Below are 27,788 nucleotides of genomic sequence, written 5' to 3' on the forward strand. Positions count from 1 at the left end.
GCAGACAGGGAGGGTTTCACTATCAGCAAAGTATGTTTTCTCTTTCTCGCTATGTTTTCTCTCTCATCCCCCCTCCCCCACAACAGTTCTGCAAAAGTTGAACGTTTGCGCAAGTTTTTAGCCAAATAAAGAAAATGCCCTATGGTGGATTTTTCTTCTTCTTGTGGGTCCACTTGGATACTGCTGCCTTAAATAAATAAAAAGAAAACTGCCCGTAACATCGAAAGTGATCAGAAGCAAAACAGGTGGTGTTTAATGACACTGAACTTACCTTGGGAAACTGTTTTACTGGAATTAATACTTTCTGTCCCAATTTCATGTTTTTGTTAATCACTACATCAATGTACTTTTCTTCTTCCTTGCCTTCTTCCCCTTTTTGGAATTTTTCAATTTCTGTAACAGAGAGAACACAATTTGTTTTCAGCGTTAATTTCCCCTAATTGCTTTGAACTTGTCTTCTGATTTACGTAAAAGTTGTTCTTTGGGGCAATTTTGAAAAATCTCACAGTACGCAGCACAGGAATCTGGTCTGTTTGTCTATCAAGTCAAGCACTCTGTTCTGTGGATGACAGAAGCACCTTCAGAAATCATTTAATACTTGGTCGCTTTAACAGGGGGTGGCGTGGATGTAAACTGCATGGCTGCACTACTGCATTTTGCTATGCTCCTTCTGCTTACGTACACTGTCTTGATTTAAGCAATGGAGAGCAAAGTACAGCTGTTGAATCCCAGATTCCACTGCAATTTATGGCTGTCTGTCCTCATGGTTCCAGGTACGCTTGGAAATCACACGGGCCAAAGATTTGAGGTTATATAAAAAAAAGGAGGTGGAAATATGCCTCTATCTGGTTGGTTTCTTCACTGCTGCTCAAACTCGCACAATTTAATAGTCAGGGAGGCGAACGAATCCTCCGTCTTTCCTTTTTAAGAAGTCATCTAATCTAGCAGCTACCAAGTGGAACCTACAATGAAGCGTTGCAATGCATTGTTCCTGTTAGGGGTTCAAGAATGCTACATGCTGTAAAGGGCTCAAAATCAGGGCCTTCCAATCTCCAGCTCTCCATCCCCAATATCTGTTCTTTTCCAAATGACCCTCAACATCCCATGGCTCCTAAAAAATGTCAGGATCTCACTGGGCTCTTGGAAGGGATTGTCCGCTTAGGTCAGGGGTAGGCAACCTAAGGCCCAGGAGCCGGATATGGCCCAATCGCCTTCTCAATCTGGCCCACAGACGGTCCGGGAATCAGCATGTTTTTACATGAGTAGAATGTGCCCTTTTATTTAAACTGCATCTCTGGGTTATTTGTGGGGCATAGGAATTCGTTCATTCCCCCCCCCCCAAAAAAATATAGTCCGGCCCCCCACAAGGTCGGAGGGACGGTGGACCGGCCCACAGCTGAAAAAGGTTGCTGACCCCTGGGCTTAGGTTATGTGTTGTTGTTACTTCCTACAAAGCGCTGGGCCGGATCTGGAAGTAGCCTTCTGTCATGGGAAGGGAACCTTTGGATTAAGCCCAACAAAGAAATTCTGGGACATTTCCTTTCTTTTAGGTTTAACGCACGCTGTGTAAAACTACTTCCTTCCATACGCTCCTCATCCTCCTAAGAGGAAAGCGTTCTATTCCTGGGCCTTAATCAGCTGCTGCCTAAAGACATTTAGGACTTCATACACACTCAAAGAGGCAAGGAAAGTTGTCAGCACGTTCAGAACTTTGCAGTTCCAAATTAGAAGCAGGCGGATTTGAGAAAGGAAGGAATTAATCCTACACAACTCTTCAATTATTCTCAAATAGTTTTTTTTCGCCATTTAACAAGGGCTAAACCTGAACACAGTATTCCTAAGTACCTCATTAATGACGCCGATACAATGAATATTCATTATCACGGAGAAGTATATTTAGCCATCATTTGTTCCGCTTTCTCCCAAACTCTTCATTAAACTCAAAAAGGCCTCTGTTGAGGCTTTGGTATCTTATCTAGAACGTAAAATATGCCATGTGAAGAGGGCAGCCTTAAAATAAACCCATTCTGTACCTATGGAGGCACATTCATGATGACAGCACTTAGCATTTATAAGGCACATAGTCGTGATCAAAGTGCGACACATGCAGTAATCCCTGCAACTGCTTCTGTTAAGACAGATGGGTGTTATTATCCCCAAATTGCAAGCTGGGGGTGAGACACTGCTAACCTGCCTCAGGGCAATGAAGTACACAGCTGACAGCAACACACATATTCAGAATTTCCCCTCAAAACAGAATAGGCAGAGTAAATGGCCACAAAGTTTTTATTGGCTACTTTATTTTAGTTAGGAATTTAACTTCGGTTTGGAACCCCACTGTCAAACTTGCAGGCAAGGCTGCTCTCCTAAAATGAAGTTAGGACTGCCAACCTCCGCAACTGCCAACATAACTGTATTTGCCAGAAAACATTATTTTGGAAACAGGACCGAAATAGACACACACGCGCACACACACATACACAAAAGCCATGTAATAAGCAAAAGTGCAAACATCTGCTGTTTTGCTTCATTATCAAGCTATTTCTCCCCCCCAAGAATTCTGAAACCAGTTCCTAAATACATTAAGGGTGAAACAACTGCAGGTATGCAATTAAACTTTAAAAAACCCCAAATCGTATCGGATCAGCATTTCCCCCCCCCCCCAAAAAAAAGCAGCAGAAAACTTGTTTCCAAGAATATGATGGAAAACTGAGGGAGCTGGCATTTCCTTGGCAGAAGAGCAATCCTAAAGTTGAGACAGCCCCACAGATACTAAAGACAGAATAGTGTTAAACTGCAGTAAAAAATACTATAAGGAACAAACGATACTGGGAGCTGCTATGAACAGCTGCTATAGAACCTGTTCACTAGGTTAGGTTTGACTAAGGCTGCATACAAACCATTCCTTTAAAGCACATTCAAAGCGCATTTCCCCCCTTCAAAGAATTCTGGGTACTTTAGTAAAAGGGCTGCTGGAAACTAACTCCACAGTGTTAGAAACTGAGATGCGAAAGCTAGGAGTTAAATGGTATCTTTAAATCTAGGTTATGGCCGCAACAATGGGATGTCTAGGCATGCTTTTCTAATAACAAGAATGCAAAGCTGAAAATGAATGAACTGCAACTAAAATATTATGTTCATTTTTCACATGGTCTAGTCCTTCCCCTGCTCACCCCCCTCATATTCTTTCATGGGTAGGCAAACTAAGGCCCGGGGGCTGGATCCAGCCCAATCGCCTTCTAAATCTGGCCCGCAGACGATCTGGGAATCAGTGTGTTTTTACATGGGTAGAATGTGTGCTTTTATTTAAAATGCATCTCTGGGTTATTTGTGGGGCATAGAAATTCGTTCATTTTTTTCTTCAAAATATATTCTAGCCCCCCACAAGCTCTGAGGGACAGTGAACCGGCCCCCTGCTGAAAAAGTCTGCTGCCCCCGGTCTCTTCTTTAGTCTTCAGAGAGTAGCTGGAAGTGAGGAAGCAGAAAAAGGTCCCCCTTTCCTTCCACTCTGCAGTTTTAATCTGAAATCTTAGGCGCAGTACTGCGTCCAGAGCTCAGAAACTGCTTGCGCTAATGAAATTCCCTGGCGCAAAATGCGCCTAGATGATGGGAGTTTCGAGCACTGTAACTCTGTGAAGGAGGGTAACCTACAGGGCCCAGAATTCTTTTTTTTAACCATAATTTTTATTGAATTTTCCATGTTTCATTTAATTCAGTACACATATTCACAACTTATAATATTTGCTCAAAATGAGCTTAGACTTCCTTCTATCTCTCTTTCTGACATCCCTATAGTCTATAACATATTTTTCGCATTCCCGTAGTCATTTCTTTATCCTATAATCACCTTAAAATATCACATTCTTGTTCATGAATCAACATCTTAATTTCACATTGCAAAACATTTCACGTTAACGCTACAAACGTTTTTAAATGAGTACAATATTCTTTCAGATAATTAATAAATTTGCTCCAGTCCTTTTGATATTTTTTTTCGGGCCGATTCCCGATTCTCCCTGTCAGCTTCGCCAACTCCACAAATTCTACCATTTTTATTCTCTGTGAACTTACAGGGCCCAGAATTCTTTGAGGGGAAGAATGTGCTTCCAAGGTGTGATGTGTACACAGCCTAAGTTATGATTGGCTGAGCCTAGGTCAGTCTTTCCCAATTCAATGCCCTTTTCCAGACATTTTGGGCTACTGTTCCGGTCAGTCACAGCCGGCATGGTCAACAGGAGGCAAAATATCTGGAAGGCATCAGGGTGGAGAAGGCTAGCCTAGGTAGACTTGGTCCAAGTCAAATGGCACATACGCCTTCAGAATAGGCTGCACTTGTTTTGACTACAATGCCACACATGCATAGCTCCTGCCCAGCACTTAGCCAGGCATAGGCAAACTCAGCCTTCCAGATGTTTTTGGGACTACAATTCCCATCATCCCTGACCACTGGTCCTGTTAGCTAGGGATGATGGGAGTTGTAGTCCCAAAACATCTGGAGGACCAAGTTTGCCTATGCCAGGCTTAGGCACTATGGCGACTCCTTCTAAGTATCTCAAAACACTTAAAACGCAACACAACTTATGCAAACATCCCCATTTCTATCAGCTTGAGAAAGGATATGATGCACAACTCTTTATATTTGCTAGAGTGAAACAAAAATGAATATGCTTAGTTTAAGTTTGGGTTCCACATGCAGGTTTTATATGAAGCAAGTATTTTAGCCTGGGTTTTTATGCGAGCTGCACAACCAGTTCTGTGAATCAAGACTTCGATTTGGATCATTCTACGCATCTGTTGTTTTGTTCTGTGCTCCTCGGGCTCTGCTTACAAATTAGTAAAATGTGTATGCATTCTCTTCTATATTTCCTAGGGATGATAACCTGGACAAACGAATGTAATTTTTTAAAAACTACCAAGCTTACCTAACACTGTATTGGCATTTGCCCACTGGTCCAATTGCATTAGCATTCATTGATTATGGCTAAAGAATTTTACGGCGTGAACCTTTAAAAATGGAAAACTTTCCATGGATATATGAAAATTTGCCATTCCCATTTTACTCAGCAGCATTCTACTATGCAGCCATGGAGGGCTATCAAAATTACCATATTTTTCTGAGCATAAGACTATATTTTGTCCTAAATTTTTGAAGTTTAAAATAAGGTGTCGTCTTATACACGGATAGTGCATAGTGCATTTTCTTAATTTTGGGTTAAAAGAAATAGGGGATGTCTTATACATGGGGACATTTTATACACGGAAAAAATATGGAAACTCTTGTAATTAATATTATTTATTATTAAAAGGTGGAGACATCACCTTGCCAACAAAGGTCCATATAGTAAAAGCTATGGTTTTCCCAGTAGTGATGTATGGAAGTGAGAGCTGGACCATAAAGAAGGCTGATTGCCGAAGAATTGATGCTTTTGAATTCTGGTGCTGGAGGAGACTCTTGAGAGTCCCATGGACTGCAAGAAGATCAAACCTGTCCATTCTTAAAGAAATCAGCCCTGAGTGCTCACTGGAAGGACAGATCCTGAAGCTGAGGCCACCTCATGAGAAGAGAAGACTCCCTGGAAAATTTGGCCACCTCATGAGAAGAGAAGACTCCCTGGAAAAGACCCTGATGCTGGGAAAGATGGAGGGCACAAGGAGAAGGGGACGACAGAGGACAAGATGGTTGGACAGTGTTCTCGAAGCTACCAGCATGAGTTTGACCAAACTACGGGAGGCCGTGGAAGACAGAAGTGCCTGGCGTGCTCTGGTCCATGGGGTCACAAAGAGTCGGACACGACTAAACGACTAAACAACAACAAATTATTAATATTAGTATTTACTTTTATTTATTATCAATTGAGGACAAACTAGCATAGAATCATAGAATATTAGAGTTGGAAGGGATTCAAGGGTCATCTATGATACAATGAAGTCTAAGAAGAGCCCCACGTAGAAGCTGCAAGCTGCCTACTGTCACTTTGACCAGTTTCTCACTACCACAAAATAAATGTCAAAGGTGACCTTGTCCATTCTCCTTATTTCCACTGCTGTTTTGAGGAAGCATGAAACCCAGGTGCTATCAAAGTAGCCCCCAAAACTCACTTCAGGATTGTTTCCACTATATAGCATGCTAAATTAATAGTGGATAGCCAAGCCAGAGCAATGAGGAAATCCAATCAGATTTTCAAGGTCGAATGAGCAGGAGGATTTGCCTTCCCTTAATCCCTAGATTACATTCTGTACTACTAGTAGGCTTTGTGCGTCTCCTAGCTCAAATATAATAGATGAACATGTGATTAAGGTTTCTGATAATGCTAAGGATTAAAATCCTGTGTTCCCAAGCCATGGACCCAAATGTTTATAGTAGTCCAGAAATTCAAGTCAGTAGAGGAATTACTGGATTTTGTTCAGAGCAGAGTAGGCTAAGCAAGGATTGCTTCCCACTGAACCCACATGGCAGACCATAATATAATTGAGTGCATTAGATAATGGAAAAGTAGACTTGTTTCACTTTAATCTCCAAGATAGAATTAAATCTTCCTCTGAGAGGACTATTATTGTCAGCTATGTTACTTCTATTAAAGTTGCGTGCAAAAGAATTTAGGGCCTTATTACAGTGATGTGCTGCTGTTTTTTCCTGCCGCACGTACTTCCCGCTCTATAGACTTCCATCAGTAGCCAAGGCCAAACAGGAAACACTTGGATCAAGTAGACACTTCTGCAAAACCAGGAGTCCTTCTGCTTTATCAAATACAATTTCCGTGAAAATGAGCTCCACATTCAAAATATTCTAACTGGTGGTGCAAGTGGTAGGGTCTTCCTGGGTGACGCCAACCCACAACAGAGCCTTCTCAGTGGCAGCCCCCTACTTGTGGAAGTCCCCTCCCTGGTGAGGTGTGTCAGTCTCCATCACTAACTTTCAGGAGGACTTTGAAAACATTCCTGCTGACCCTGGCATTTGATGGCCGAAAGATACTCTTCCCAGCAATCTTGAAATGATTGGCTGTGAGGGTAATGTGGTTGTTTTACATCTTTTTAGACATTTCAAGTATTTCAAGTTTCAAGTATGCTTCTACAATTAAGTGTTTTAAATTTGTGGGGGGGGTGTTTTTTTGCGGGGGGGAGGTTTATAAATTTTATTAGTATTTTCCACACAACAACATGAAAGATATCTTAAAATAACAATACACCAAACACAAAAGTGTTTTAAATTTGTTGTTAGCCGCCCTGAGCCTGGTTTTCTGAACCGGGAAGGGCGGGGTATAAATAAAAAGTTATTATTAATAATAATTTATTATTACTACTATTCATTCTACCACTTATACATTTGTCACCCTGGGTTCCTTTCCGAGGAAAGCTGGGACAGAAATGTAAAATAAATAAATATTTATCGCCCTTTCGTTCTGACAGCATTGAAAGACTCTTCTCAGAACTCTGCCAGTGGGGTTTTATTTTAGCATGACAACTGCAAGCGGAGAGTTATGAGATGTCCCTCTGTTTGAAAGCGAAGTTGTCCCAAGGAGTACCTTAAGCTTTGCTTAAGACATTCATTTTGCCTAGCACATTATCAAGGTTATTATCACAAAATAAATCTTTAATGGGGTTCATAATGGTGCTTTAAATCACAACAGTAAGCTGTACCGCTTGATCTTAAAGTTTAACTTGTGATGGACTGCAATCGTAATGGGCTGGTTTCTACATACAACTACAGGCATACCTTGGAGATACTGTAAGTTTAGTTCCAGACTGCTACAGTAAAGCCAATCACACTTTTTTGGGTTTTCCCAGTGCATATAAAAGTTATGTTCACACTATACTATAGTCTATTAAGCCAGCCCCTGCAAAACCCCTACAGCCAGAAGAGGGGTGGAGGTCCGTGTTAGAAACATAAACAAGGCAACAAATGGCTTCTTAAACCAAGGTTACAGTTGCCAAAACCGATTGTCTAGTTGCCATTTTGGGGCAAGACCACTCTAAAGTCTTATTTTTCAAATGATGGGCTGACTGTGATTGATTCCCAGTTAAACATCTGGCTAGCTCAGATGACAACCTTGAGCTCGGTTAAGAGCTTTTGAGAACTTAAAGAAGCAAAGTCACTCGATCCAGGGACAGTCCACATATACCGTATTTTTCGCTCCATAAGACACACTTTTTTCCTCCTAAAAAGTAAGGGGAAATGTCTGTGTGTCTTATGGAGTGAATGCATGGTCCATGGAGCCGAATTGCCCATTGGGTCACCCCAAATTCACCATCAGATCACATAGCATGTCCATGGCTACAGCCTGCATAAAAAAAAAATCACGCAACCACTGTTGTGTGGGGCCACAATGGCGCAAAAACGTGGTTACAAAGCACGGATCCACATGGATCCTCAGGATTTTTGCATTGGGTCACCATCAGATCACATGTCTGTGGCCACAGCATGAACCACAAAAATCATGCATCCACTGTTTCGTTCAGAATATTTTTTTTCTTGTTTTCCTCCTCTAAAAACTAGGTTTTTCCTATGGTCAAGTGTGCCTTATGGGGCGAAAAATACGGTGTGTGTATATATACTTATTGGCATATTACTATTTCTTGATGGTGACTGCTCCTGCTCAGAAGAAGCATTTTGGTTCAAGATATTCATTCTGATTGTGCAGATAAAATATAACTGACTGAATTCTACAGGATGTGGTATTAGCGTGTGAAAACAGTCCAGATCCAATGATCCTCAGGCATGCATGTCAGTCGCCATCCTGGAACCCAGACAATTGGTCGCAAGTGCTCAATAGCCAGGTGCAAAATGCGCCTGGCGCCTGGCTAATTTCAAACAGTGATGGCAGCAGAGGAGGACTTCTTTTCCCTAGAAGTAGCTGGGCTGCCTGCTGCTGCACCTGTGTCCTTGTAAGGAGCAATGTCTGCGAAGTTCAAAAAGCAAAGCACAATAAAACGAGCTATGCCTGTATTCCAAACAAGATCTACACACCATGGGAAGACTGCAGAAATCCACTTCCAGTAAGATGCTGTTTATAGAGCTGCCTGCTAAAAAGGTAATTCAGGGCCAGTTACCAGGCAGGATTCAAATCACTGCTTAGGGCCCACACAACAGGCTTTGTACTAATTCAGTGGATGATTAAAAAGGAACAAAAACTATATTTAAATGCATCAGAAACCCCCATGGCTCATGCCATTATCAGTTTCAAAAGCAGTTTCTTTGTGGATCCTTCCCATGCCTGCTTACATGCATAAATCAATATTCTGCAAGTCAAATTTGGGACTAGCAAGCAAAAACTCACAAAATCAGAACAGATGGCGTTGCAACTCTCGGACACTCCAACTAAGGACATATTTACACTGTTAAATTCCTGCATGCAACTGTGGAAAGTGGGTATCCAAGCCAAATCTGTTCACATGCAAGTATGAAGTGGCTGTAACTTACATGACAAACATGGGCAGAAAACTCATAACGATGCAACTTACTTGATATAGGATTTAATGTGTGCCGAAGGTAAGTTAATGAGATGATAAGAATCTGGGCAAGTTAGCCATGAATGCTGGAGTGGTATGCTGGAAGAAATATCATGTATGTAACAAACAAGTCGTGTCTATATTTGTGGCCTGTTCTGAGTTATATACGCCCTTTTGTAGATGCAATAGCAAACTGATTTGGCATTACTGGTTATCCTTGCTGCTTCATAATGCCTGCTCTTTAGATGTCTGATATACACCTAAAGCCATCACTTTCATTTCTTTCTTCTCTCTAACCTCTGAAGAGCCCACCAAATTTAGGTATCTAAAGTCCTCCTTGCTGGTTTACAGAACAGCTTCTAGCTATATTCTCTTCGTTTTATGGCTATCAGCATGTCCCGCTTTCATCTGTTCCACAACTCAGAGACATTTATTTCCCTACCCTTTCGGTTATGCTTCTTTCCACATTCAGCACCATTTCCCCTCAACAGGATTCCACTAACTTCTCAAGAAATCTTTTATTTTATAACCTGTTCTTCCTCCAGAAAGCTCAAGTCATTGATGGGACTCTCTTCCTTCCCCCCCCCAAAATGGTACACAACCTTCAAGTCTCTCCTATGCACACCTGGTCTTTACTAGGTCAAATTTCTTGTCCTTCAGTAGGTAACTGAACATTTTCCAAAAAAAGACAAAGACAAATTCCTTCCCCTCTCTTCTTTGCATTTACACAATTCCAAAGCAGATTACATGACACAAATATTTATGAAATATTTATGAAAACGAAGCAGATAAAGTACAACCAGCTAATAATTTATATATATATCTCAACCTTGCCACTAAACTCCAACCAAGGCCTGGATGAATAACCAGGTATTCAACTGGTGCAAAATACTCAAATAAGACTAGGTGTCAGCCATTCTCAAAGGATGAAGATTTTCAAAGTTATGTGCTGCTTTCCAAAAGGACTCTCACCCACTTTGCTGTGCAGGAGATATCAACTAAAGGCACCATAGCCCCCCCCCCCCAAAAAAAATCCTCCTCAGCAAATCTGGAACAGGATAAACTGTTCTCTTAGGAATCCAAGTTCCAAACTGTACAGGTTTAAGGAGCACATTGGCAGCGAGTGCAGAATTCTGCTAAAGGCCATTAATAAACTGAACAAATATAAAAAACTCTGCGATGGAAACTGGAGTAAGCAAGGCCTGAAGTAATCATGGACTCAGAAGAATATATGCCCATATCTGCAAGTATTTTGTAAGACAGCCGAAGTTTATTGCCTAATTTCTACATCTTAGGCATTGCTTATATCAGATGTATTTGATTTAAATCACGAATTTTACCAATTACAAGCAGGTTTTGTAAAACCTATTTCTTTTTAAAAGTACTGTCAATATACTTCAAATGATTCGAGCTGTTCAAGACATAGGTAAAGGTAAAGGGACCCCTGACCATTAGGTCCAGTCGTGGCCGACTCTGGGGTTGCGGCGCTCATCTCACTTTATTGGCCGAGGGAGCCGGCGTACAGTTTCCGGGTCATATGGCCAGCATGAATAAGCCGCTTCTGGCAAACCAGAGCAGCGCACAGAAACACCGTTTACCTTCCCGCTGGAGTGGTACTTATTTATCTACTTGCACTTTGACATGCTTTTGAACTGCTAGGTTGGCAGGAGATGGGACCGAGCAACGGGAGCTCACCCCGTTGCGGGGATTCGAACCGTCAACCTTCTGATCGGCAAGTCCTAGGCTCTGTGGTTTAACCCACAGCGCCACCCGCATCCCTTTGTTCAAGACATAGAATTCCACAAAGGACGAATACTATCTGACAGTTAAATCAAGACACAGAAACATACGTTGCAGCTCTGCTGGACAAGGACCCATCTTGTCTACCATTCCATTTCCAACAGTGGCTGGAAATACGCCTCTGAAAGCTCACAATCAGGGCAAAGACATGACTCTTATTTTACACCCACGCCAAGCAACAGGCCTCTAGAGGCACACAAGCATGGATGATCAGCTATCGCAGCCAATGCAATAGACTTCTCTAGGCATTTGTCCACACCCCTTTTCAAAATTTTCAACTCAGCAGCCCTCATGACGACATATAGAAGCAAAACCTGCACTATGTGAAGTAGTACAGTTTGACTGCCTGACTCTACTGCTCCATTTCATGGGGCTGCACCAAGTCTTTTGCCCCCTTCCAAAGTATTGCTCCCACACTGAGTGGGAAGGTGCTTCGCATCCCCAAGCATCCACGCACACAGTGCAAACGTCTACATCAGAAAAGCCTTCATGCATACAGCTGTACATGAAAGAAGCCTTCCTTACTGCAAATACTGCTACTCAAATCAGAGAGGGCAACATTGGGGTGGGGGTAGACCCAGCTTCTGGGGGCATCCTTACTCCCTGTGTGTACTAACAATAATGCAGTCAACACTTCTGAAAGATGTTTCAGTGTTACTTGCAAGGAGGGGAGCTGCACGGTCAGGGGAAAAACAATGTTGTCCAGGGTTGTAAAGACTGCAGAGAGAATAATTGGGTGCACTCTTCCCACCTTGGATCAAATCTATGCTTCCAGAAAGCTGCAGAGATAGTGCAGGATAGTGTGCACCCCGGAAATGATCTCTTTCGACTTCTGCCTTCTGGAAGAAGGTACAGGGTTATAAAGACTAGGACTAGCCGCCTGAAAAAGAGATTTTATTCAAATGCAATTTTGGTTTTAAACGAAGTGTAAGGTAGTCTCTATGGGAGTATACTGTATTTAATTTTGGGGTATAAGAGTTTTTAGGGGGTTAACCAGGCTGGGATAGCTGGGATAGCAGGCTTGTTAGTTTCTGAATGTCTGATGTAGATTTTCAATTCCGTTGTTCTGTATGGGACAATGACAATGAAGATGATCGTATGGTATGGTATGGTATGGTATGGTATGGTATGGTATGGCAGTGTTTCCCAACCGGTGTTCCGCGGCACACTAGTGTGCCGCGGGACGTCGGCTGGTGTGCCGTGGGAGGGAGGCAGGCGAGTCGGGCGGCGAGAGGCGGGGCGGCGGCGGCGAGCACACGCGGGGCGGGGAGCGAGCTCCCTCCCACATCCCATCGCCCCGTGCTCCGCGCTGGTGTCCGCAAGCCTTGCGCACCCGGGGGATCTCCCCCCGGGAGCGCAAGGCTTGCGGGCAGCAGCCTGCAGCGCGGAGCACGGGGCGCCCTCCGGAGGACGCCCCGTGCTCCGCGCTGGTGTCCGCAAGCCTTGCGCACCATCCCCCCGGGAGCGCAAGGCTTGCGGGCAGCAGCCTGCAGCGCGGAGCACGGGGCGCCCTCCGGAGGACGCCCCGTGCTCCGCGCTGGTGTCCGCAAGCCTTGCGCACCCGGGGGATCTCCCCCCGGGAGCGCAAGGCTTGCGGGCAGCAGCCTGCAGCGCGGAGCACGGGGCGCCCTCCGGAGGACGCCCCGTGCTCCCCGCAGGTGTCCGCAAGCCTTGCGCACCCGGGGGATCTCCCCCCGGGAGCGCAAGGCTTGCGGGCAGCAGCCTGCAGCGCGGAGCACGGGGCGCCCTCCGGAGGACGCCCCGTGCTCCACGCAGGTGTCGGCCAGCCTTGCGCACCCGGGGGATCTCCCCCCGGGAGCGCAAGGCTTGCGGGCAGCAGCCTGCAGCGCGGAGCACGGGGCGCCCTCCAGAGGACGCCCCGTGCTCCACGCAGGTGTCCGCAAGCCTTGCGCACCCGGGGGATCTCTCCCCGGGAGCGCAAGGCTTGCGGGCGTCAGCTGGCAGCGCGGAGCACAGGGCGCCCTTCGGAGGACGCCCCGTGCTCCGCGCTGGTGTCGGCCAGCCTTGCGCACCCGGGGGATCTCTCCCCGGGAGCGCAAGGCTTGCGGGCGTCAGCTGGCAGCGCGGAGCACGGGGCGCCCTTCGGAGGACGCCCCGTGCTCCACGCAGGTGTCCGCAAGCCTTGTGCACCCGGGGGATCTCCCCCCGGGAGCGCAAGGCTTGCAGGCGTCAGCTGGCAGCGCGGAGCACGGGGCGCCCTTCGGAGGCCACCCCGTGCTCCGCGCTGGTGTTGGCAAGTCTTGCGCACCAGGGGATCTCCCCCCGGGAGCGCAAGGCTTGCGGGCAGCAGCCTGCAGCGCGGAGCACAGGGCGCCCTCCAGAGGACGCCCCGTGCTGGTGTTGGCCAGCCTTGCGCACATGGGGGATCTCCCCCCGGGAGTGCAAGGCTTGCGGGCGGCAGCTGGCAGCGCGGAGCACGGGGCGCCCTCCGGAGGACGCCCCGTGCTCCGCGCTGGTGTTGGCCAGCCTTGCGCACCCGGGGGATCTCCCCCCAGGAGCGCAAGACTTGCGGGCGGCAGCTGGCAGCGCGGAGCACAGGGCGCCCTTCGGAGGACGCCCCGTGCTCCACGCAGGTGTCCGCAAGCCTTGCGCACCCGGGGGGCGCATGGGGCGCCCTGAAACAGAGGGTTCCCCATGCTGCGGACTGTAGCCTGCCGCCGGACGCGCGGGGCGCCCTGAAGCAGAGCGCCCCTCGCGCCAGGCAGACATGGGCCAGCCCCACAAGCTCGGGGGACAGCGGGGAGGCGCAGCACCGCCATCCCACTGTTCCCCGACCTGGTTTTTTGGGGGGGAAATAAAGGGAAAAAAATTTTCCTTTATTTCCCCCCTCAAAAAAGTAGGTGCGTCCTATGGGACGGAGCGTCCTATGGGACGAAAAATACGGTACTTACTATTTCATAATAAAGTAATTATAAAATACTTTCTTTGTGTTTATTTGATTCCTATTAAAGAGAGTTACTTTATATATAGTCAATATAGGCACAGAGTTAATTTTTTAAACATTTTCTAATGGTGGTGTGCCTCGAGATTTTTTTCATGAAACAAGTGTGCCTTTGCCCAAAAAAGGTTGGGAAACACTGTGGTATGGTATGGTATGGTATGGTATGGTATCCATTTTCTCCATATTTCTCATGATTTCATCAATTTCTAGCACTGCTGAACACTCCTTATTCAGGAACAGTCTCACTGAATACAATACAGATTACACTGAAGCTTTTGCTGTCTTTTCACCACTATTGTGCAAGATGCATGTAGGATATTGTGTGTGCCTGCTCACCCCCCCCCCAAAAAAAAAACCCCACACCCATACAAACAGATGTAACTAAAAAAATCCAACCAAAAATAATACATGGAGAGGAAGATTTCTCTTGGTCTTAACCCGATTCAACAAAACTGCTTCCGTAACTTCCCTCTGTGTGAACCACAATTAAAGCAGTCAGTCACTAATTAGTCGTAGCTTCCCAACTCATCTGAACTGACAAATTAGTTATCTGCTTTGGAGTAAGCGACTTTTGTAAACAAACTTCAGACTGTGGTTTAACATCCTGACTTGTTCGGAAGCTCCTAGCCAGCTTTCCAGTTCAGGGGAAGTCAAAAACAATGGTTGAGGATTTCCTGTTTGAATCAGGCCTCACACAATGGGGGCAAAAGGGGCTCGTTTATTTCTGAGCATAAGCTTTGATCATTCAAACCACAGCCAGTCATTTTGCCTCCTTTTGATATACTCTACTTTTCTGTATTTATATACAAAACCGAAAGAGAGGAACCTAATACTGGCAAAACAAGTGTCATTAGGAAATAAAGGCAAAACTTGATTCTTTTAAACAGAATGTGAATTCCTCAAGTTTCTCCTAGTAGAAGAGTTTTTTCATTTCCCCCAAGACAGACATACCAGGAATAAACAGTACAAGAACGCAGCAAGATAAAAAGTATCAGAAAAATGAAACGGCTTGCTACGCACATGCAAACACTCTTCTATTCCCCCCATAACTTTTTTTCCCCTGCTCCCGTCTGTTTCTGTTCCATCTTTGTTAGTTATTTTGACATGCAAAAATCAAGGCTAGACATTAGCTCCCCGCCCCCCTCTAAAATCAAGGCAGCGAGAGAGTTTAGGTCCTGTAAATTAGCTAGATCAGCGCAGTTTGCCCTGCACTGCTGCTACAAACTCAGCAGAACCCAACTACAAGCAATGGATGTTTTGAATCAGCATTTTGATGCAGTCCAATAATTACTTAAGTTTCACCTCAAAGGTTACTTATCTGTGCAGATAAATATGTACTTTTTAAAAGAAAAGGTGATGTGGGCAGAGCTTGTGTTTCTGCATCTGGAGATGGTCTAGGCAGGCATTGGCAAATTCAGCCCTCTGGCCCTCTAGCCATTTGGAGACTAAAATTCCCATCATCCCTGCCCACTGGTCCTGTTAGCTAGGGATGATGGGAGTTGTAGTCCCAAAACATCTGAATGGCCGAGTTTGCCTATGCCTGGTCTAGGGCAGGGGCCTGTAATATATGAACTGAGATAGTGTTGTACATTATTCTTTGGATTTCCTAAATCTAGACATCCCCTGGACTATGCAAGCACACACCCAAACGTGGCCCCTACACTCCATTTCCAGTTTATTCTCAACGATTCGATTGTTTTAAGTGGGCCCAACCTTTGCTCAACTGACAATTACCACATGCCAGAAGCCGAAACAACTGCTCAAATCAAAATATTGAAAAAACAAGAGATAATAATAATAAATTTTATTTATACCCCGCCCTCCCCAGCCAAGGCCGGGCTCAGGGCAGCTAACAGGCAATAATAAAAACAAGTTGAATGAATACAACTTAAAAACAAGATTAAAATAAAACATTGAAACATTAAAATGCAGCCTCATCACAGGAGGAGAAAGGAAAAAAGAAAAAGGAAAGAGGGAAAGGAAAAGGAAATTGACTCCAAGCCAAAGGCCAGGCGGAACAACTCTGTCTTACAGGCCCTGCGGAAAAAATCAGATCCTGCAGAACCCTGGTCTCATGAGGCAGAGCGTTCCACCAGGCTGGAGCCAGAGTTGAAAAGGCCCTGGCTCTGGTTGAGGCTAATCTGACTTCCTTAGGGCCCGGGACCTCTAGGGTGTTGCTATTTATGGACCTTGAGGTCCTCCGTGGGGCATACCGGGAGAGGCAGTCCCGTAGGTATGAGTGTCCTAGGCCGTGAAGGGCTTTAAAGGTCAAAACCAGCACCTTAAATCTGACCCTGTACTCCACCAGGAGCCAGTGCAGCTGGAAAAGCACTGGGTGAATATGCTCCCATGGCAGAGACCCCGTGAGGAGCCTCGCTGCAGCATTCTGCACATGCTGGAGTTTCTGGGACGGCTTCAAGGGCAGCCCCGCGTAAAGTGAATTACAGTAGTCAAGCCTGGAGGTGACCGTCGCATGGATCACTGTGGCCAGGTCGGGGTGGGAAAGGTAAGGGACCAACACACCATGAACGCCGGCAAACACGCCATGAACGCCGGCAACATCAACCATGCTGTGTGCCAATCCCTTGCAGATATCCGTGGCGTTACGTTGTGTATTCACAGCATTGACCAAGCACTGTAACTCTCCAATGGTTTGACCTCCCCCCTGAAGACACTCTTCCACTGTCTCCCGAGACAGACAGATGCCAACCAACACCGAATGCAGGAAAACTTCTGACTTGGGAATGCAAACCTCTTAAGGGATGGAGAGAGCAGAGCTACTGCCCTCGGCCATGATTTCCCTTACTTGTGTGAGGGATTTAAATGCCCAAAAAGGACCCAAGTTCCAGAGAGAATCCATTCCAAAGTCTCCTGCCTCAACACAAAGAACTCATTTTCCGAGATATGAAAAATAGCTATGAGAAATGTAATTGATTCTTTCCGTAATTATAATAGTAAAAGATGGACCATTACGGAAGAAACGATAATAAAAGGAACAGCTTTCTACTTAGCTGCCTTTTACAAACACAGCAGGTGCCACGGTTTGAGTAGGCTTGACACACTAAACCCTTTTAACTAAAAAAAAGAAATGCCACCATTTCAGAAATTTGAATACTGTACTTAATGAATATTTTCAAAAACACAAAAAAGAAAGGTGTATTTTGATGGTGCCCACAGGCTTACTTCAACAGAAGCTAAATAAAATTGTGAAAATAATCTGCCCTGTAGAGAGCTGACCAAATATATTGCTACAGATTTGGGGTAACAGAGTTTGGGGGTTGAAAGGGCACCTTAACTGCTAGAGTTAGTGAATATTTGAAATTAATAAATGGTAGAATTTAGAAAATATTTGGAGTATTGAAGGGGAAATGCCAGGCCAGTAAAAAATACAGGCTAATACAGGCTTCTTTTACAGGTCAGGGCCTCAAACATGTAAGAAATACAATTGCTTTTGTAAGAAAGTAAAGTACTTTTGTAAGAAAGAAAAGGTGCTAGAAGCAAGTCATTAACCCATCAACGGAAACCATCAACTAGGCAGGGGGCTCCACCGGTGAGGGGAGGAGGTTGCCAAGTTGTCTCACAGGAAAAATGTGTCCTTTTGGAATTTAGAGGGGGGAGAGAGAGAGAACTCAATCAGCTGCTGTGAAAGCCAGAACCATCTTGGCAGGCTGGCTGAAGCTGAGAGAGAGGCATGGAGATGTCTGGGAACCCGGTGCTGGGCTGCTGTGAAGGACGGGGTCCTCCTGAGATGCAAATGCTGTGAAATTTCTCTCTACTTAAAACATTTGGTGTAAATAAATCATATTTCAAAGACCCTGCAGACTCCGCCGTGCCTCATTTTCCCCAAAGGAACACAGGCCCTGATTGGGTGCCAAATGGCTTGGAATATTGTGCCGGGCAGTCGGCAGAGATTGGGGTGGCCAGTAGCAATATTGTGTGGCAGACTGAAGATATTATGTTTAGCAGTTCATGCTTACAGAGCTTAAGGCAGGCTTTACAACATCGAGGAACACAACATTGAGGAGGGATGGTTTGAGACACAACAAGAGGAAAGGCGCTCCATTAGAATGAGTACTCAGGACCTTTCTTAATAAGAACAACCTTAGGAAGTTAGACAATGAGCTTTGAAGCCCAGGGCTCTCCAGAGAAACCAAGAGAAGGCATGAAGAATAGCTGTGGTGGAACAGACCAAAGGTCTATCTAAGCCAACATTGTTTTCATAGTGGTCAACCAAATGTCTATAGGTAACCACAAAGGCAGGAGATACAAAAGATAACCTAAAATAGTAGATGCACTATTTTATGAACCAGCTCAAGCAGACCCACAGCAACCGGTCCTCTAGCAGAACAGAGCCAGACCACAGAGTCCACTGGCACTAGAGAATCCCACCCACTTCCATTCATATTCTGGAACGGTATATTTCCTCAAGATGGAAATGTTTCAGATGTGTACAGCGCCACACGCATGTCCCAAGCAAGTGTGATCACAGTTCTCTTGAGATCAGACTGTCATTGCACCATGAAAGTGGGAAATTATTGTTGTGCTCTTGTTATGTTCCCCGGCGTACCAACAATAGTTCAAAAGCTTGAAATATTCTCAACGTTTTCAAGTCCGAGCTGTTACTGAAGGGAAGCTCTCCATCTCTTTCGATCGTAATGATCTGATCGCCAAGGACAGCATACACATGATTAATGCTACGGCCCAAGTCAACTCCTCCTAGCAAGATCAGGATAAGGGTTAAGCTACATTTCTCACTTTTAATTGCACAGACCATTTAGGTATACTGTGTGAGACCAGCTATCTTCTACAATTATCAGACTCCAGAGGTCACCAATTAGAACCCTGCAAGGATTGGAATTAAAAAGAAGGCTTCGCGATTAGGTGAAGTAATGATCCAAAAAAGAGATTAGTTCTGTTCAGCCTGCACTCATTATAAAAACCATTTCCTTTGTGTGAAGATTCGATGTCTTGTTTATCCTGCTGGCGTTATCTCACTATGGGACAGAAGTACAATTGCGTGGATGTCGTCTAGAGGAGGCACAAGAGGGCATTCAGATATTGCTGGATGCGAGAGAAAAGCCTTTGATTTTCCCTATTTCTTTCTAACCAGGGATGTGGGCATGGCTGGCAGCGGTGTGGAGGGGACTCTGAATTGTAGGCATGGCTCATTGTTCTTCTCGTGGTGATGAATGAGAGGGACTCAGGGTCAAGTCAGATGGCCAAATATAGTCAGAATAAATCTGAAAGGCACCTAAGCACATTGAGAGGAGCAGATGAGGGAGCTCAAAACAGCAGCCCCTGAGGAGCCCACAAGAGTCAGAACTCAGCCCCCTACCCCACATCTTCTCAGAGATACTTAAAGGCACTTAAGCCCCAAGGTGATGCAAACCATCAGCAACCTTGTTTGGTCTTTTGTATCTTGCATTTCCTCTCTGTTTTAGCATTTAATTTGTCAGTACTTTTTTATATGTTACCTTGAGCACCTAAATGCACTGATGAGTCTAACTTGTTGGGTAAAATAAATGAACGTAGATTCTTCTGGCCTTGAAATATTATTATTTTTCTGGCACCATTAACAATCCTTGACTTGCCCAAGATAGGGCACCAAATGCTAAACTCCAACAACACACTTAACATTCCTGAAAACATTCTTCTTTTAAACCCAGATTTCAAGGTTGGGTGCCAATAAAAAAATAATATATGGAGCTGGTGACCAGGGGGAGGAAAAACATTTCTGAGAAACTTTTGCTCTTGTGTCATCACTGGAAAAATATATCCTTTTTGCCTATCACATCCTACAGGCCCCTCTTCCAGTAGATGCCCCACCCCAGGGAAGAAACACAGCTGTAGAAATGGCTATTTGTGCTGATAGATAAACATCTGTAACCAAGTACAGTGGTACCTCAGGTTAAGAACTTAATTTGTTCTGGAGGTCCATTCTTAACCTGAAACTGTTCATAACCTGAGGTACCACTTTAGCTAATGGGGCCTCCCGCTGCCACCGCGCCACTGCCATGCGATTTCTGTTCTCATCCTGAAGCAAAGTTCTTACCCCAAGTTACTATTTCTGGGTTAGCAGAGTCTGTAACCTGAAACATCTGTAGCCTGAGGTACCACTGTACATATCAGACTTACTGGGTCCTAATCCAGACAGGGAGATCCGCATAAGGAAATTTAAGATCTTATATTAAGATCATGGGTAGGCAAACTAAGGCCCGGGTGCCGGATCTGGCCCACAATCAGTCTGGGAATCAGTGTGTAGAATGTGCCCTTTTATTTAAAATGCATCTCTGGGTTATTTGTGGGGCATAAGAATTCGTTTACTTTTATTTTTATTTCAAAATATAGTCCGGCTCCCCACAAGGTCTGAGGAACAGTGGACCGGCCCCCTGCAGGAAAAGTTTGCTGACCCCTGGATTAGATCAATGGGCACAGCACAAGATCTTTTGCTTTTTTGTACTCATTTTTCTCTTTTATCTTCCCTCTCCTTTTTCGCTGCTCAGAAATGCATGCTCATCTGATTACATGAGGGGGAGAAGAGGTTGTTTTGCAGTCGCAGAGCTGAAAATGGAATTCCTGTTTCCAACTCTGGGGGCAAAGGAAATTCACTCCTGAGAGTGACAGAAAAGAATTATAAAGGGCAACAGAGAGTTGCTACCAATCTGCTTGAGTGACTGATAACACAATCCTGCAAATGCTTACTCAAAAGTAAGCACAACTGAATTTATTTAAACGTGCTCAAAGGGAAATGTACAGGACTGCAGTCTAAGCATCTCTTTCTGTGCACCTGGTGATTGCAAGAAAAAGCAAAAAACATCCAGCAAAGAGCTCTTCCCTTCTTTTAGAAGTATTACACAACACAGGGCTAATCAACATGGCGCACGGAAGGTCAAGAAATCTTCTGCCCTTTTAAGGGTAAGTGTGGCCTTCTCAACATATGTGGTTTGCTCTTTACAAACCAATTGCCCTCATTAACTTACACAGCTTGTGTGCTCTTATGCTGTAGTTTTCAGTGTTAATAAAGAGGTCACCTGAGGAAGGCTTGTGTCACCCCCAGTAGGAATGACAAACATAAAACAACAGCAGAATACGCTGGACTCAACACCATCAGCAAACTAGGAACACACATGAGCAAGAGGTCAAACTCAATTAAATGAATTGCAAAAAAGTGTTAAAACTCATGTTGATATACGGATAAAATTAACCCTTTCTGCACTTTGAGGCGTTAAAGAACTTCAACTGCAATTTAATATCATACAGTAAAGATTATCGAGTTTAGCTGCAGCTGGGAGCAAACAGCCTGACAATGATTTAAGTCCCAGGTGACACAGAATTTCAGCCTATCATGTATGTTCTTTTTATAGCCATATAAGTAGCTGTCTTCTGAGCAAAGAAGATAGGTATCTGTTTTCCACTTTCAAACGCAGAGCAAGAGGCAGCTTGTTTCTACCTTGTTATATTGCTTGAGACACGTTGACCTATCACTGGTCTATGATCCTTCAGGGAGTTCCGCATCTGCAATCAACTATATTTGGACAGAAGCAACTCCAAGTGCATGTGAGCCTTAAAGAAATGGGTCCCTATTTGTTGCTTGCCAACCCTTTAACTGAGACAAAAAGGCTGGGCGGAAATCGTACACTCCATGATGTTTTGAAGTGGTGCCTTGATTTGCTAGTAATCGAGACGGGGAAGCGAAGTCCTAACATGAAGAGACGCTGGAAAAGGCAGTGAAATGTAGTTTGTTTTTGAGGGTCAAACTAGATGTGAGCAGGAGGAGGTCTCTCCCTCCCATTTTTTAAAACAACACCACCTTATTACAGACCTTATGAGTTCCAAAGTGGATTGAAACAGCAGGAGGGGGGCAGAAACACTGCCACAAGCTATTAGTGAAAAATTTCCCTCCCTAAGTCACTTTACTCCCTTCAGAAAAGGTACGTGAACCTGCAGCAAAGGAAACAGGAAGAGTGGTATTCCCTGGAGAAATTGCCTGAGGGAAAGGGGTATTATTATTTACTGAATTTACCGTATTTTTTGCACCATAACACTCACTTTTTTCCTCCTAAAAAGTAAGGGGAAATGTCTGTGCGTGTTATGGAGGGAATGCCTACAGGTGGCATGCCTACGGATTTTCCTCCTCTAAAAACTATGTGCGTGTTATGGTCAGGTGCGTGTTATAGAGCGAAAAATACGGTATATACCGCTCTATGGCGCTGTGGGTTAAACAGAAGGTCGGCGGTTTGAATCCCCGCAACGGGGTGAGCTCCCGTTGTTCAGTCCCAGCTCCTGCCAACCTAGCAGTTCGAAAGCATGTCAAAGTGCAAGTAGATAAATAGGTATCGCTCCGGCGGGAAGGTAAATGGACTTTCCGTGCGCTGCTCTGGTTCGCCAGAAGCGGCTGTCATGCTGGCCACATGACCCGGAAGCTGTACGCCGGCTCCCTCGGCCAATAAAGGATCGGTCACGACTGGACCTAATGGTCAGGGGTCCCTTTACCTTTACCTATACCCGGAAGTCTCAGGGCAGGCAGAAAGGAAAACCATCCAGTGGTGGAATAGAGATTCTATTAATTTATTATTACTATATGTCACCCATCTAACTGGGTTGACCCAGCCACTCTGGGCAGTCAATTCCTCCAGAGGTGGAATGCTGGGATAGCTCAGTCTATAGAGCATGAAACACTTAATATCAAAGTTGTGGGTTTGAGCCCCTCGTTGGGCAAAAGATTCCTGCATTGTAAGGGGTTGACTAGATGACCCTTGTGGTCCCTTCCAACTCTACAAAGCCTATGATTCTACAAAACCTATTGGTAGCAGCATGTTTTTAATGGGTGAGGATGAAGCCAGTGGTGGATGTGGCCACCACACCCCCATCTTCCTGCCACCCCCCCCCCCATGTATGAACTGATCACTTACAGATGCCTCTCCCATCCCCCCCATATGCTACATCAATTTTGATGACCTCCCTCCATTTTCTCCTAATTTCATGACTCTTGTCACCCGCAAGAAATTAGGCAGGGTGAAACCTGTGACCCTTGAGTTGAAGATAGCCCCCTTCTAATAAATGCGAGTTCACTTATAGCTTTATTATTATTATTATTATTTGAATTATTTGTCAGGGGCTCAAGAGCAGAAGCACAGGGAAGGGAGGAGATGGAGAGCGAAGGGGAAGAATCCGAGGGGAGCGTAGGAGAAGATGACAGTGGCCCGAGAGATTCCATGAGCCTCTCCAGCGAATCGGAAGATTCACAGAAGGGGGCGCCGGTGGCCAGGGCAAGGGGGTTCCCAAGGGGGACACTCCAGGAGCAAGGGGCCAGCGGGGACTCCCAGAGCAGCAGTTGGAAATCAGGACCAGCTTCCCCACCAGAGCATAGTGGGGGGGAAGAGTCCCAGGTATCGGGGCCAGCGTATCCCCCACCAGGGAGAGAAGATGAGTCAGGGATGACCACGCCTCCATCGGAGAGTCAGGCAAAGGAGGGGAGGTCAAGTCCAGCAAGCCTCCCGGAAGAGGGAAGCAGTGACAGAAGCAGTGTAACGGTTAGGAGGAAGGTCACTGGATTGGCGCGAGAGGCAAGTTCAAATGTACAGGAGCGCGGGACAGCAGAGAATGAGGATTGGGAACCAGGTCCTAAAGCCCGCCGGAGGCAGGGGGAGGAGTCAGGCGACTCAGCGTCAGAAGAGTCCAGAAAGGGGAATGCCTCAGCGGGCAGGAGGACCCAGAGGAGGAGAGAGCAGAGGAAGAGGTGGAGCAGGGCTAGGATCTTAAACTGGTGTCAGGGGGGAGGAGATTCAGACGGGACTTCGACGGTCTAGGGTTTAAGACGTAGAGCTGCGCACTGCGGCTTTGAAATGAAAACTGAACTTCAATAAAGACTTTTGTACATAACGACGACCTGGCGTTGGTCCTCTGTGAGCTGGGACCTTGGGGGCAGCTCTGACAATTATTATTATTATTATTATTATTATTATTATTATTTGAATCCACAGGTCTCATGGCCACAAAATCCATAATCAAAATAAAACAACCCAATAACACCCCCCCCCAAAAAAACCCCACATTTTAAAAGGGCATAGGATGTTAATCAAATCAACCAAAGGCCTGGTTTATTAGAGTGAGCATGTATATAGGCATGCATATACAAAGATGTGAGATGCTTCATGAGTCATGCGCGTTTTACCCATGGCCCCACACTTCAAGTTACCTTGCTGCTTCAAATGCCATAAAGTGAACCCTATATCCACGTTCCCAAAGCTGAGTGAAAAACCATAAACGTAGGAGGAGTGAAGTTGGGGAGATTCTAATAAAAATTGCACTAATGAAAGTAATTTAGCAAAGTGTATTTTACCGATTTATGAAGTGCACAGCATGCTTTTTCACCACAGTGTGGTCCCCCCAAACAGCTTCCAATCAAATACAATAAAACCAGGACAATTAAAACTGAACACAACAAAGATCTGCAGGCAGCTGTTAACAGGACAGCAGCACAGACTTGGCCTGAGACAGGCTTCCTCAAACTCGGCCCTCCAGATGTTTTGAGACTACGCTTCCCATCATCCCTGACCACTGGTCCTGCTAGCTAGGGATCATGGGAGTTGTAGGCCAAAAACATCTGGAAGGCCGAGGTTGAGGAAGCCTGGGCACAGATATGCTTTAACCAGGCAGCAGCAAAGGTGTAGCCATCAATATTTTCCTGGGCAGGGAGGGGGAAATTCCAGAGTTAGGGTCCTCTTAGTGACTGCATTTTCCCTTGTATTCTCCCGGACAGCAATATTCACCAGTGTAATGAGAAGGGCTGGCTCTGCGTATCTGAGAATCCAGGTTAGCTGACAACAGGGAAAGACAAGCCCATCAAAAACAAAGAGCTCTGCACCAAACTGCACCCAGCAGAAGAAGCATGTGCTAGCTGCAGTTTAAGGCCCATCTTCAAGGTCCTATGGTTATTTGCCTTAAATTGTTTTTTAAATAACTGTGCTCATGCGTACACACACAAGTACACCATAGCTGTCAATGTTTCCCTCTTTTAAAGGGAAATTCCCTTATTCCGCATAGGATTCCTCGCAAGAAAAGGGAAAAGTTGACAGCTATGAAGTACACACATACGACAGCTGCAATAATTGGTAAATTCTCAATGTGTTTCAATTAGTATCTTTATGAAGCAAAACCATTCATATTTCTCCTTTTTCAAAAGTTCCATCAAAAACTGCACACTGAAATAACTTTGAACACAGTACGAACATTGAATTGTTGAGCTATTTTCATGAAGGAGTAATACGGGTTGTTTTTCAGTGAAAAGGACAGTGCCAAAACATGTGGGAGCTTACCAATCCCTGCAGCTGTCTCTTTTGTGTCTGTAGTAAGTTACAAGTGTTGATCCTCTTTTGTTTCCTTGCTTATAAAACGCCTCCCTGCTTTCTATGCAGCTATGCATTGCTAAAGGTCATTTATATGAACGGAATTAAATAAAAGGGGGTGGTGTGCTCATTTGTCCAAAAGAATCAGCTTTCTTTCTAACTGCTGTACTCTAGTGCCATCTTATCTGAAAAGGACTAAGAAAAAGTGCATTGAAAGAGTAAGGAACACAAATGGTTGATCTAATACAGTGTTACCTCGGGTTACATACGCTTCAGGTTACAAACTCTGCTAACCCAGAAACATTACCTCGGGTTAAGAACTTTGCTTCAGGATGAGAACAGAAATCGTGCTCCGGTGGCGTGGCGGCAGCAGGAGGCCCCATTAGCTAAAGTGGTGCTTCAGGTTAAGAACAGTTTCAGGACCTCCGGAACGAATTAAGTACTTAACCCGAGGTACCACTGTACGTGTTAACCAAACCAAGCTGTCTCAAACCCTGTGGCATATATTTGCTTATTTCCTTCAGAACTTGCTTGATTAGATGTTATCGTCTTAGTGTGTAAGCACACATACAGGTTTTGAAAACTCCTCGTACTAACCAATTGCAGGGTTCTATGGTAGGAAACTGGGTGAGGTTATTTTGGAACGGAAATGACATTGCATGTAGCAGAAGCCCACCGAAAGAAACAGGCATGACTCGCACTGCACAAATTCTACGTGCTCACAGTTGGGAGGTACAGGAAGCAAACTGCATGACGTCTAAGGACCTGGGGGCTGTTGCTGACTCATGCACACCGTACCAGGCAAAATGCATTGTCTTGCTCAGTCGCATGCCCTTCCAAACCATGAACTGGCAGAGTGGGGAGTTTTAAAAAAATGGAACAAACCTGGAGGTTTGAGCTATTGCTAAGCATTGAGAGTAGGTCCTATTACTCTGAAACTAGTTCAATTAACTGGAATGGTCGAACAGTCTCATTACCGGCAATTGCAACTAAGGTGACTGCAAAGAAGGTGTATTAAAATAGGTGAAACGGGCTTCTAAGGCAGCATGATTAAGATCAAGCTTATGTTTATAATGTGGATAGTCAATTTAATTAGCAGCATTTATATACACTACCTGTAATTTGGATGCAAACCTCTGCATCTTCACCGAGGTGACTACTGTATACAAGTAGGTCTGCTGGAGGGAGGGAGAGAACACAGTTTCCTCCCTTTCCTATTAAAGAGTGAACATATGAGTTGAACTGCAAGAGTCAGCTGGGCATGTAGGTTGTATTGGGTTTGCAAGGTTCCTCCAAGTTGCCTTATTGCCAACCTTCCCCAAGCTGCTCCTCTCTAGATGTTTTGAACTACAACTCCCGCAAAAAGCCAATTGTCAAGAATGTTGTTTTAGTCCAGGGGTCAGCAAACTTTTTCAGCAGGGGACCAGTCCACTGTCCCTCAGACCTTGTGGGGGGCCAGACTATATTTTTTTTTGGGGGGGGGGGTAAATGAACCAATTCCTATGCTCCACAAATAACCCAGAGATGCATTTTAAATAAAAGGACCCATTCTACTCATGTAAAAACATGCTGATTCCCGGACCGTATGTGGGCCAGATTTAGAAGGCAATTGGGCCGGATCCGGCCCCCGGGCCTTAGTTTGCCTACCCATGTTTTAGTCCAACAGCATCTGGGGGTCACCAGGTTGGTAAAGGGTTACCTAGAGCACACATATTATCCCATACAGTTTGACCCAAACAGGAGGGTCCAAAGACAGCAAAGGACCTGCAGGCAAGCTAGACTCAACTAGAGGCAACTGACAAACCACCCGTCACCACACACACACATTCAGCTCCACTACATTCAGCAGTGTTGTGTGTGACCACACGTGCGTACACAGCAATAACTATGTGCTTGCATGCCATTCAATGGGCAAAGCTCCAGCCAGATGTTCCTGTCCCACCGCCGCAACTCATGCGGTCCAACATCTACATGAAAATATTTTAATACACTTAACTGAGTAGGACGCACAGAGATTCTGTAGAAAAAATCTGTACCATTCCCCTATGCTTCTCTGCTGCACTTAAGCAGCACACAGACACAATGCACTTTGCTTGAGAGCAACCTTAGCCCCAACTTCCTTTGCAAGGTTACAGATTGATGAAAGTCGTTTTGGCCAGCAGCCACGGTCTTTTTAAAAATCACTCCATAATTACAGCAAATAAAGACTCCCCAAAGGCACTAATGTTGAA

General features: G+C 45.2%; 1 protein-coding gene across 2 annotated transcripts in view; it reads right to left on the reverse strand.

Moving 5' to 3' along the window:
- KHDRBS3 (KH RNA binding domain containing, signal transduction associated 3) overlaps window positions 1-27,788 on the reverse strand; it is a 112,641-nt gene that overhangs the window by 62,450 nt on the left and 22,403 nt on the right. For both annotated transcript variants that reach the window (XR_014159562.1, XM_081874599.1), the window contains exon 2: window positions 272-393. Coding sequence is in view for 1 of the 2 variants with exons in the window: in XM_081874599.1 (XP_081730725.1) it covers window positions 272-393 (122 nt within the window). In the remaining variant the exon portion in view is untranslated. The remainder of the gene's footprint in view (window positions 1-271; window positions 394-27,788) is intronic.

Source organism: Podarcis erhardii (assembly GCF_964252035.2).
Source record: "Podarcis erhardii genome assembly, chromosome: 8".
NCBI lineage: Eukaryota > Metazoa > Chordata > Lepidosauria > Squamata > Lacertidae > Podarcis > Podarcis erhardii.